The sequence below is a fragment of the Galleria mellonella genome, unplaced genomic scaffold (genome assembly GCF_026898425.1).
Source record: "Galleria mellonella isolate WM207_F2 unplaced genomic scaffold, CSIRO_AGI_GalMel_v1 utg33, whole genome shotgun sequence".
Taxonomy (NCBI): domain Eukaryota; kingdom Metazoa; phylum Arthropoda; class Insecta; order Lepidoptera; family Pyralidae; genus Galleria; species Galleria mellonella.
This window is the reverse complement of record NW_026442079.1, coordinates 2,619,324-2,632,476: the sequence shown is the minus strand read 5'-3', so window position 1 is coordinate 2,632,476 and position 13,153 is coordinate 2,619,324. Positions and strand designations below refer to the sequence as shown.

Sequence of the window (13,153 nt, the reverse complement as noted above, 5' to 3'; positions counted from 1 at the left end):
ATCGGACCAATAAATGGAGTTTAACATTTCGTTCGTCATACATCCTATCATAAAAGTCCAAAGGAACAATATTTTAACATTTTTAATATTTCCAAACGGCATGTATTATGTAATTTTAACATCAAATTTCTGTTTCGTTTGGCTTCAAAATTTCGGAAAACATTTCATGGTAGGCCCTCAGATCTTTTAAGTGTAATAAAGTAAAATAAATAATGAAATGGTAAATAAATTAACATCATAAAACTTACATTATTCTTATTTATATGATTATAATTTTCTTTTATGTTAACTTCTGTAACGGAAAAGTATAGTAATTTTTCTGTGATCCAAAAAGCACGATAAATATCTTGGTTGGCTTATCTACTTTATGCTAGCGCGCACAAAAATTCAATTTCTATATTGCTGGACAATTTTAACAACAGTCAGATAATCGCGGTGTTATCTCTCGTCGGCACTTTTTCTGATTGTTCTCGTTAATATTACAATGAAATGACAAATGCTAAAAAGTAAATAACTGGCGTGACGTAATTTATAAATATCCACCCACCCACTTGCTATAAGGATACTCAATTATTATTTTTTTCGAAATGAAATTTTATTTTTTTTATAATTAAGTTATAATTCTTCATCAAAAGAACCTTTTTAAGTAACGAGGAGGATTAAAAGCAGAATGTTCTCAGTTTTCAATTCCATTAATTAATTTCGTATAGTTGTAATTAACAAAAAGTTCTTCGCTTAATCTTTGTATTCTGTTTATCTGATCCACATATTAGCAATTAATTTGAATTATCCTCATTTCCTTATTTATTATAATGCGAAGTAAGTTGGTTTGTTAATTAGGTTTTCTTATAATACCTCAAAGGCTTAACAAATTACTACGTGAACTTTATATAATTTTTTGGTGTAACGTAGCATGGATATATATAGGCTTTTTATTCCGTCAGTAAATATATCCTGCTCACGTGGATAGTTCATAACAAATGCTACCTATAATTTGAGGATGGAAAATTAAATTTATTGTAGCGGTAATGCGTAAAATTTTTCTTAAGAATCTTAATTACATTTTTCGGTGCAGTATATGCATTAGTGACTTCTATGTGATAACTCTACCTAGTATTATATACAGTCGCTTTCCAGCGTTTGTAAGCGCTTAGATCTTTTGAAATAATGCAAAAAGATTTTAATGCGATTTTCATCAGTAGATAGAGTAATTTAACAGGAAGGTTTACACTTATAGTTTAATACTGTTCTGTATTAATTTTGTTCAATTATGATGATATTGTTCAAAATGTCTAAAGAAATCAAGTCGACTGACAGCTGATTGTTTTATTTCTCTTTTATAGGTCCACGATAGACTATATATATATATATATATATATATATATATATATATATATATATATATATATATACTATCATGTCACAAATTTGTTATTATTTGTATCTGAGTTATTGAGGTATGTGACGATAACTATATACCTAAACACGTCAATAGCATAAAGACAATACATAAAACGGTCACATTTTATAACTCTACTACTTAGATTATATAAATAGATCATCGAGTATAAAAAACCTGTTAAAATTGAGTCAATTTAACGTTTAAGCTAACAAATATTTTCAAAACAAAATAAAACGCGTTTTTAGTGTTGCTCCTAGATAAAATCGATTTTTGAAATTTGTATTTGTATAATTTGTTTCTGATATAAGTATATTAATTGATTATAAATTAATAATCACATATTAATTAAAATGGTGACCAGATTTAAAATCGAAAATATATTTTATGTCTATCATCATCAGTCGGTCTACTGCTGAACATAGGTCTTTTCGTTAAGGAGTTTTGCCAGTAGTTACCATGCTTGACAGTCGGGTTGGCAACTGCAGCTAAGCTTTAGTAATGTTTTAAGAGGGACGTTACTGCCCATCCCTCAACTATCAAGTTTTCTTAGTCGCCTCTTACGACACCCACGGGAAAGGAAAGAGATTGTTGCCGTACGTGGCACCTTTTTATTTTATGTCTATACTTAGATACATTCAAGTAATATTATGGACTGTTTATCTTATTTTTTCAAATATATTCATAAGAATTTTGTATCATTTTTATTTTTCAATTTCAGTTATTAGTATTAACTGTATATACTAGTAACCCGATTTATGAACACATATGTAAAAAAGTTAACCTGTTTTTGGGAAAGCTTTTAAATGAACGCTCTATATTATAGAGTCTACGCTCTACTAGTATGCCGCTAATGTTTTTGGCCGGAACAAACTTGTACAGTGTCAAGGTACCATCAAGAAGATAACTGTTTTTTTTTATATGATATATTGGATCTTGCAGCCATAAATAAATAGGTTAATAAATACTCTTTATTGTTTTTTATTAAATATAAATTGATTTGTCACTTTTTGAGATAAGTTTTATTTGATAAAGTGACAAATAGGCACTTGAGCTTAGCAATTCGCTGACAAAATCTATGATTGCAATTTCAACACTATTACCAATCATCATCATCTGATGATGATGATGATTGGTAATGGTAATGATGATAGAGCGATGATTCTCTAATATGGACAAAAGACCGCTGAACCACTTTTGTGGTGGGAGAAAATTTCAGTCTTTCTAGTGTTTTAAGTAACATATTAATCATCTAAATAATTATAAAGATTTTAAGAAGTGACTTCACAGGTCTTTACATAGAGCTTAAAATATTATTGTATTCCAAAAAACCGACTTAAATTGTGCTATAACCAGTAATTTTGATTTATAATTGAACGGTGTGGACTGCCGTTCGGTGAGCGTGGACTGTAGGGGCGTTGGTTCAGGCTGGAGTGAAACACAGCGATTACTATTCTGTAGCCTCCGGTACCGTCTGAAGAGAGTATTTTTTCTTCTTGTCCTATTTCTTCTCGAGTGTAGTGCGTCGCTGCCCGGAAGCGAATGCCGCTCGACGGGAGGCGGCCTATCTTTATACCCGCCCGCTCGCACGATAATGTTTCCAACTCGCGATAGCGATCTGTGCGAGCGGGACGGGGCGAAAATGAACGAGACGCGTGTCTCTTCAGATCGGTACTCTATAGCGTCTATTTATTTATTTTATTTCAATTTACAATTTCTTAATTCTATTTATTATTACAATTTCTATTCGTAGGTAATAACGACAACACGCAAAGGAATACTTTATTTAACTTACACTATCTTAAATCTATGTAAATCTATGTAAAATAACAGAATACAGAACGATTAACTAGGACTTAACAACTATAAATTACGATATATACAAATAATGTCGCGAACATAATCTCCCGCCGCAGCTCTCGTAGCTGGAGTTAACTCGTGTTCGCGTCGCTCGATGTCGATGTGGGCAGTATGATCAGCTTCTTAGTGGGTCGCCGTAGGATGCCCTTGTTCGTCCGCACGTCGACTGCTCGGATCTCGCCGTCTGGTCCAGGGTAGGTCGCCACCACCACGCCTCGCGGCCATGTGTTGCGAGGCAAGGTCCCATCAGCTATCAGGACCAGGTCGTCCATTTTGATGGCTCCGTGTGTAGCTCGGGGCTCCCGCCGGTGTTGCAACTCGGGTAGGTACTCCTTCACCCACCGGTTCCAGAAGCAATCAGCTAGCCTCTGGCTGGCACGCCACTCCTTGTGTCCCGCCGCGTCGCTCTCTGTGAAGCTGCCTGGCAGTGGGACGCGCGATGGACCGCCCAATATGAAGTGATTGGGGGTTAGGGCGCTGTCGTCGTCTGCCGATGTTGACACGTGGGTTAGCGGTCGACTATTGAGGGTGTGCTCGACCTCGACCAGCAGAGTGTGGAGGACCTCTTCCTTGGGGGCCCGCTCGTTCAACGTGGCGGCTAGTGCGGTCTTCACGCTACGCACCAGCCGTTCCCACGCACCTCCCATGAAGGGTGCGCTCTGGGGAATGTAGCGCCACCGGATGAAATGGACTGATGACTCTTCTTGGATGGCTTCCTCGGCTGCTTTCTTCAGTTCGACGTCAGCACCTTTGAGGTTGGTGCCTTGGTCGGACCATAATTCCGTGGGACACCCTCTGCGGCTTATGAAGCGCCGCAGGGCCATTATGGCGGAGTCCGTGCTGAGGCTGCCGGCGATTTCTAGGTGGACTGCGCGCGTCGTTAGGCAGGTGAAGAGCACTCCGTACCGCTTCTGGTGAGTGCGGCCCACTGTCACGGTCATAGGCCCGAAGTAGTCTAGGCCGGTGAACGTGAACGGTCGTTGATGATGCGCCAGCCTGCTATGTGGATGGTTGCCCGTTGATGGCTGCGCCGGTCTTGCTCTTCGTAGGCGGCACAGCTGACACCTCTTCAGTTCACTGCGGACGGCGTGTCGTAGGCGCAACACCCACAAGTGTTGTCGCACCTCGTTCGTGGTGATCTCGAAGCCGCCGTGGTGAAGTTTCCGATGCACCCATGCGATGTATAGGCGCACCCAGGTGTGGTTTCCGTCGACGATGGGGGGCTCTCGTTGCTCGGCTGACAAATCGGCGGCGGCCGCTATTCTCGATCGAAGTCGCAGAATGTCGTCGTTGTCTATGACGACTGACAGCTGTATGAGTCGACTGGATGACGGCAGCTGTTTCCCTTGTTTCAATACTGCGATTTCGTCGCCGAACGCCTCTTGTTGTATCGCGCGAATCCATAGCCGTCGCGCGCGATCGAGGTAGTGTGTGTCTATGGGGATGAAACACACAGATGGACTATTGCTGTTCTTGATTTTCATCTTCGTCTTCTCTCTATCGACTTTCTTCGTGCGGGTCCAAGTGGGGTCGGCGCTCTCTTTCTTCTTGTTTCTTTTTCGGATGGCGGTACAGCGTTGACTGGTCGGTCGCAGGAGGTCGATGAACTGCAACACCCGTGCTGAACTGCGAACAAGTTTCAACCAATTAGAAAAACGTGACGGATCGGGTAATGCTATGGATAACTGCGTCGCGTTCTGTAGCTTGTGTACGCGTTCTTCTCCCGTTTCCGCTTGACTATCGTCGCTCGTACTATCTTCACGCGGCCACTGTTCTTCGTTTTTGTCGAAATTCCTTTCGACCGGTCGGAGACGTCGCATCGTCGAGTCGTAGTTGTCCGGCGGCACAGGGTCGTCCTTCTTCCATAATAACCCCGTCTCGTATCCTCCCGCCGGTAACGGACGAGTTTTCTCCTCTAAGATGCTTAGGGCGCGACGTTCCTCTTCATTGTAAGACCTCTTCGGTGCGATCCCCAGCGATTCGAGCGCGAAATGTTGCTTCATCATTTCTTCTATCGATTGTTCCTCTTCGTGTGTCGTTACTATGTGGCTGATTCTGTGCACCTGCTGTCTTGTCCTGCCGCGACTCGTACCGTGCAGTACCCATCCCAGGTCGGTGAGTGATGCGACCGGCTGCGTGTCGGATCCTCTTCTGACTTCGTGGGCCAGCAGTAGGTGCCAGTTGTCTTGCCCCAACAGTACCGTCGGTTTGCCCTCTTCGTAGACCAATTCCCTCTCTATGTCCCGCAGATGTGGACAGCCCTTGATGACGCTGCGCGGTACCGACTGCGGTGATAACTGCAGTCTGTCCATCGTCCGTGCCCCCACTGTGTATTCTTGCGAATTCCGCCCGCGGATCTTGAAGTGAACACGCGTCGATTGAGCTGCGTTAATCCGTGCCCCGGCCACACCTTCCATGTAGAATGGTGCGGGGGGACCCGTAGCACCGATTCGCTCCGCCACCGTCGTCTCGATGATGGTGCAAGTCGACCCGTCGTCCAGTAGCGCGTAGGTGTCGCACGTTCCCGTGGGACCGGTGACTCGTATCGGCAGGATCTTCAGGAACGCGATCTTGTCGTTTTCCCTTGCCGATGCGGCGACTGCGGCGGACTTGTCCTCGACGACGTGTGTTGTCACTTCATTCTCCGGCTGTTGTCGCGTGGTGTGCAGCAGAGGGTGATGAGTCTGCGTGCACTCATCCACTCCACATCTCTTGCTCTTGCAGGCGTGGCGAAATCTTCTTACTTTGAGGCAGCGGAAACACAGCCTATGAGTCTTCGCTAGCTCCCATCTCGCCGATGTGTCCGCTTCCTTCATCGTCTTGCAGTCCGATGGAGCGTGTCCCTCTCGTCGACACATCGGGCACGGTGGTGTAGCGGGTTTCTCCTGCGTCGTGTATGTCTTCGCCGTCTTCCTAGGAGCGGACTCCCGCCGGTCTTCGGACGGTATCTCCTCGGCGGGGGCGAAGTTTCCACATCGTGCGGCGGTCCTTTGCAGGAACTGAGAGAGTGTTATGAGGTCCGGTTGTCCCTCCGGTTGGTCGTTGGCGAAATCGTAGTACTTGAAGCGTAGTACCGACGGCATCTTCTCTGTGACGTTTCTCACTATTTCTTCGTTGTATAGGTAGTGACTCTTGTTCAGCACTCGTATCGTGGCGACGACGTTCTGCACCTTGCTTGCGAAGAGGCAGACGTCTCTTGCGTTGTCCGAGAGTCGTGGTAGCGCGCGGAGTTTGTTCAGTTCGGCTGTGACGAGTGCTCCAGGGCGGCCGAACCTCGCGGCTAACATCTTCATCACTTCTTCTGCGGTCGTAGACCCGACGAATAGGGAGCGTGCCGCGTCCTTTGCGGCCCCCTTCAAACTTCTGCGCAGTCTTGCTAGGTTCTCTTGTTCTGTGAGTTGACTTGCGCTCTCTTCATAGGCCATCTTCCATGGTAACCACTCGCTCGACGATCCATTGAAGACTGGCAACTCGGTGACTCTTGACGCTGTGGAGGGCAGTATGTTGCGAGCGGCCATCTGCATGGCGATCGCAAACTCATTGCAATCGATGCCCACCTTCAGCACCGGTTCTTCTTTCTTCATCGACTGCATCGCTGCTGCTATCGTAGGCATGGCGGCATGTGGGTCAACGTGGCGTGCGTGGTCCCGGTGAAGTGCGTCGCTGCTCGGCTGTGGCGGCGGCGCTCTCGAATCCTCTTCAACGGGTCTCGATGGGACGAACCCCTGACGCTTGCCGGTGACTTCTTCTATCTCTGGTACATGCGGCTCCATCGTGAGTGCCAGCGTGCTTCGATGAACCCAATCCGACGTTCGTTCTCTTCTGACGGTAGCGTCGTCGTCTTCTACTTCCTCGTCGTCCTCTGATTCGGCTTCCAGGGCGGCGACACGTGCGGCAGCCAATTCCACCTCCTTTCGAAGTAGCTCCTCCCGTGCCTTGGCCAGAGCCTTCTTCTTCTGCGAGGCCGTGGTGCGAACCGTGCGTGCCGTGCCGTGCTTCGGTTCCTTCTTCCTTGCTGTCTCCTCTGTCGTTCCTGTGGCTTCGGTAGTCTCCGTGGCTCCTGTGGTCGTCGTATCGCCGGACGTGTTCGTAGTCGATGTGGTGGCGGCGGTAGACGACGTGGCAGCGACAGAAGGCATTCTGACAGCCGCAGACGACGTGGTGGCAGCAACGGACGGCGTGGCAGCGACGGACAGCGTTCCGGCGGTCGTAGTCGACGTGGTGGCGGCGGACGTTGTGGCTTCGGTGACGGCGATTTTTTGTTGCGACGACTTCATGTTTCTCGTAGTCGGCATTTCAGCGATCCGGCTTCAGAATGGTCTTCCTCCAGCGATCCGGCTTCTCGATGTACCAACGGTGTTCCTCCAGCAATCCGGCTTCTCGAAGGACCACGGTGTTCCTCCAGCAATCCGGCTTCTCGAAGGACCACGGTGTTCCTCCAGCAATCCGGCTTCTCGAAGGACCACGATGAACGGTGTGGACTGCCGTTCGGTGAGCGTGGACTGTAGGGGCGTTGGTTCAGGCTGGAGTGAAACACAGCGATTACTATTCTGAAGCCTCCGGTACCGTCTGAAGAGAGTATTTTTTCTTCTTGTCCTATTTCTTCTCGAGTGTAGTGCGTCGCTGCCCGGAAGCGAATGCCGCTCGACGGGAGGCGGCCTATCTTTATACCCGCCCGCTCGCACGATAATGTTTCCAACTCGCGATAGCGATCTGTGCGAGCGGGACGGGGCGAAAATGAACGAGACGCGTGTCTCTTCAGATCGGTACTCTATAGCGTCTATTTATTTATTTTATTTCAATTTACAATTTCTTAATTCTATTTATTATTACAATTTCTATTCGTAGGTAATAACGACAACACGCAAAGGAATACTTTATTTAACTTACACTATCTTAAATCTATGTAAATCTATGTAAAATAACAGAATACAGAACGATTAACTAGGACTTAACAACTATAAATTACGATATATACAAATAATGTCGCGAACAATAATACTTATGACAGCACAAAACTTACTACAGACTTTTAATCAGTAATAGAAAGTACTGTGTACATATTTACATAATATAATGTCATCACAAATATACATAATGAATAATCACAACATTGTCATTATTCATGATGTATATTATCATTAATTTTATATATTCATTATCAAATTCAAATGTCAGCATTAGCCGTATGGTCCCGGCATAAAATAGACTACCGCTTCCTTTCCCGTGGATATCGTAAGAAGCGAATTGAATGGCCAAGAAATGGGTAACAGCGTCACCAAAATCTAACTGCGGTTGCCTATCCGCCTGCTAATTCTCTAAGAGGGAGGCCTATATTTAGCTGTGGATAGTTAACGGCTGATATAACGATGATGATGATTGTCGGATTACAATATAAACATCATAACAGCAGCTACGTTGCGTTACTTAAATGTAGTTCCGGGCTCGATTCTCAATTCGACCACTTTAGGAACAGTAATTTTTTTAATAATTTGGATCTAAGTATTCTGGGTTATTTATTTGGTTATTTGTTATCAGATTTTTTTAAACGTGTATTATCAGAACTGCCCAATTCCTATGACATTTCTTATTAATTACTATTAAATAACTTAAATACTCTTGTTTTGCAGTAATCATACTGATGTAATAACACCCGGTGTTCATGGGATTTACAGACAGGTATGTATTTTTTATTGAAATGAATATTTTTTTAAAACGTTGTTCTGAGGACTTCTGTAAATCGTTCACTTCGTTCGTTCAGTGTGGCTTCGCTCTAAAACTGCTGTGCAATGTGGCTATTCAATGCCATCTCTACTACTTTCGAGTTCTAGGTTACGACCGCTTTGTGCTAGTTAGGCAAGGTATCTACCTCCTACTATCTTCCCCCCACTATTTTTATAAATGTAATATGTACTGAATTTGTCAGATACCCGTTGTTAGAATAAGGTGATTTATATTATGCTCATTTCAGTGGCATGAAAAACATATGTTAATACTATTTATTGTCTATTTACTGCTTAAAATTGTTTTTGAATTTTTATTATTTTATTAGCTTTTTATCCGCTATTTCGTACTTGTGGATATTAGAAGTAGGAAAATAAATGAATTAGATAACATTTAGATGACGTATCATAGATATAGAAATAAAACCATTTATATAATATTTTACCTTAGACCCTTGAGGAACACAACTGTGAAAATGGTATCTAATTTGATGCGATATCTTTTGCGTGATGCCGGAAGAAAAATACAGACAGACAAACAGACAAAATTTCTAAATTTCGTATTTTGGATTCTACTGACCCCTGTATTAATATATTGTATAAATATCTCCTATGTATACATTATCTATTTAGAGATCTTAAATAGGACATACCTATAGATGTTTTTCTAGATTTGTAGGTATATAATAGTTATTTTAAAAGGACGTAATAGAGTTTCCTCAGGGTATCCATCTAAACTATCTAGCTATTATTTGAATCTAAAAGAAAGGTACTAAACTCCCCTTTAGGTTCAAATAATAGCTACCTCAACAATTGCTAGCAATGAGAACTATCTCACTGCTAGCATATCTATATACCATTTCAAGTAGATCTTCATACGATATCCCTGGAAACTGTCGTAGTTATTCCTATTGAAATCACTAGGATGGCTAACTAACCTGACTTTATCCTTATCAATAACCACTCGCTGGTATCCTGGAAGTATATATCGATAGCGTGGACAGAAGAACCATTCCATTCTCATTTCGTTAATATTTTTTTAATGTGTCTCTTAGTTATTCACGCCCATTACTTTTTTTCTTTTTTCCACAGATAGGCAAAACACTTGTAAATAAATAGCTTTAAGTTTATTTTTTAACGATGAAAATGTAACGGTATCCTTAACTATACTATTGGTATTCACTAGTTGGGCACCAGAGAGGTAAGAGGTCATGTCAAATAGACGAAGACGAAGTATCGTGACAAAGTTCCCAAAAAATAATAATGGTTGTTTTCAGTGGAGACTGTGAGAAGGTCGTTTTTTGCAAGGTAAATGGGACTCTCCACCACATATCTATGGGTTATAAAGGAAAGAACCCCCATATACTCCTCATATTGTCAGCTTGACCCCTATATACCTTTATTTAATATATCTTTGCTGGGAGGGAAACCAGGGAACCATCGGGGAACCATATAGAGGTCAACCTCATATGAGGGGGGAGGGGTTGTTATTAATGTGGACGTTAATTCCCTATGCTAGTAATATACGCTGTTAGGTCGACTTCTACACGGTTCCCTCTGGAAACCATCGTGATATATTATTGTTAAATTCGTCGTGATGAGCCAACTGACATGCCTTCATTCTCATCTATCATTCCTCACTGGTCCTCTGCCAGTGAATACTGATAGCTTAGACGGGTATCATTTTATCAGTGGCGTAGCTAGGTAACCCAAGGCCCTGGGGGCTTCAATAAAACTATTTAAAATCCTTTATTCCGTATTCGTTGTGTTCCGAATTCGATGTAATACATCAGATTTGTTGTAATACAGTCGACTCTATAATAAAATTAATAACCAAATACAACGTTTTTTATTTACAAAACGGGCAAACGAGCATGCGGCTCACCTGATAGTAAGTGACTACCGTCGCCCATGATCACCTACAATACCAACGGCATTGCAGGTGCGCTGTCGGCCTTTTTTTTTTAAAGTAATGAAAGCTATTTTATGAAAATAAAAGAATATATCTACCTATTACCGTTGAAAAAATACAGTTCTGTGGTAGACACTCAGACAGCGAAGGCACGTTAATAGGGTCCCTTTGAGCACCTTTTGTATATGGAATCATTATATTTAACTTAATAGCATTACTTTCTTGAACGATTATACCTACGTTTTACGACGAGTCTGGGTTACAACAAATCGTATGTAGAGTTCGGAACACGACGAATACGGAACCAATGTTTAAAATTTTATCAATATAAGTCAAAATATAAATATGTAGTTATATTTAAATGAATCTGATTTATGTATATTCCGAATATGGAAAAAAATTCACTTGTTCAACTTATATTTTGTAAGTTAGAGTTCGAGGGGTCTTCTGAGCTTGGGGGCCCCGTGGCACCGTTTAGCTCTCCGGTAGCTACGGCATTATCCATTCACCAAAAATATTATGTTTCCTAGATCTCGTCGATATGTTTGCTTGCCATCAGAAAATTTCTAGCTAATTATCCCTTAATTTTAGGAAATTAGGGTACGATAGGGCTGATACAAAAATATGGTTGATAAAAAAGTTAAATTAAAAAAGAAAGTTTTATTGGACAGGCAAAGCGTACGTCTCTCCTCAGGTGTGTTACAGACGTTTATAGAGTTTGGTAACTATTTCGTAGGCATACTAAAATGTACTTTTATGATTAAAAAAAAAGAAAGAATAATAAGCTGCATTTGTAGTTATTACATACTAGGTACTCTTCGAGAGACTAAGAGCCAACACTGCTTTTGTATTACCGAATTTGGAAAATTAATGTAACTACGTATGTTTAGAAATATAAAAATATACAATATACAAAGATGCCTGTGTTCAAAATATTAATATTGATAGGTATTATAAACGATTGTATCTATTTATACTATAAAGTTTTTAAATTTGATGTAATTGTATAGGTTTCATACAAACATTTTTTGTGTTAGACGTGATGCAGTCATGCGATGTATTAAATTAAGTAATAGGGACTAATACCTTAAGGATAGAACCAATTTAATAAATAACTTTATAATGAAATGATTGAATACGAATTTAGGTGCATAGGAAAAAATCTAGGTGCATTAAGTGTGCTTTAAATATCTGTGCTTTGTTTCCTGTTATAGCTTTTAATGATTATGCGCCATCTATGCCTAACATACACAAATTAAATATTTAGGTTATACTTATATAACTAATAGAGGACGCTGTCTATTTATAAACATTTTTAAACACTTAATTAATTTCTTACTCTAAAATTTAATTTATTTTTTATTACAACTTCTAGAAATCTTTCGGAGCTTGCGACCGCCTCACAACTCTATCGTCGTACGCTAAAGCCGCACGTCTGTCAATCGGAAGTGCTGCTGTAGGAATCGGAAATTTATTCAGTCGCAAAATGGCGGTCAGTGCGAATCCTTCATACCCGTGGCCAAATAGTCAGGATGATTACGAATTACGTGATGTTATTGGTATGTTATATTTAATCATTTTATATTAATATACAGTTTAGATAAAATATAAATAAGCGAACAGGTATATATTCAGTAATATTATTTACCAGGCGGCGACTTGGCTAATCTGTCAAATTCCATATGATATTGAAATGTCATTTTCAATTTTTTACATTTTGCCGACTTCAAAAATAAAATTGTCTTAATATAATAATATTAATTTTTTTTAAATATTAATTAGAGATTTATATTATTTTTATTATATTATTCAAATAATCTCATATGCGAATATGTTTCAAGCACTTTAGTGACAGCGGCTTGTTTAACTAGCGGCGTGTACAAGTTGTCTAAACATATATATTTTTAATATCCTTTAATTAAATTGCTAGGTATAGCAATATTTTAAAATTAATATCTAATATTTATTTGTACTGTTTTTAATATGCTAATATTAAAAACCGTCTATTCTAAATAGGGCTGCACTAAATAAAATGTATTATTAACTATTTCGGGTCCCCGTACGGCTTCAGGTTCCTTATTTTATTAGTTGTTGATTCTTTTGATAAGAGTCAAATAAACTTTTTATTAACCACATCAGTGAAAACATAACGATAGACTTTTACAGTAATTATCAAAGTTAGGTTTTTGAAAGTGACTGATCATTTGTGGTTTACTTTTATCTAAAGTGAATATTTATAATTATTCAGTATTTAGGTAC

The 13,153-nt window shown here is 41.0% G+C and overlaps 1 protein-coding gene across 1 annotated transcript in view; it reads left to right on the top strand.

Annotated features, from left to right (window-relative positions):
* LOC113517482 (serine/threonine-protein kinase OSR1-like) overlaps positions 1 to 13,153 on the top strand; it is a 34,538-nt gene that overhangs the window by 9,185 nt on the left and 12,200 nt on the right. The window contains exons 3-4 of the mRNA XM_031911425.2: positions 8,890 to 8,938; positions 12,270 to 12,453. Coding sequence (XP_031767285.1) covers positions 8,890 to 8,938; positions 12,270 to 12,453 — 233 coding nt within the window. The remainder of the gene's footprint in view (positions 1 to 8,889; positions 8,939 to 12,269; positions 12,454 to 13,153) is intronic.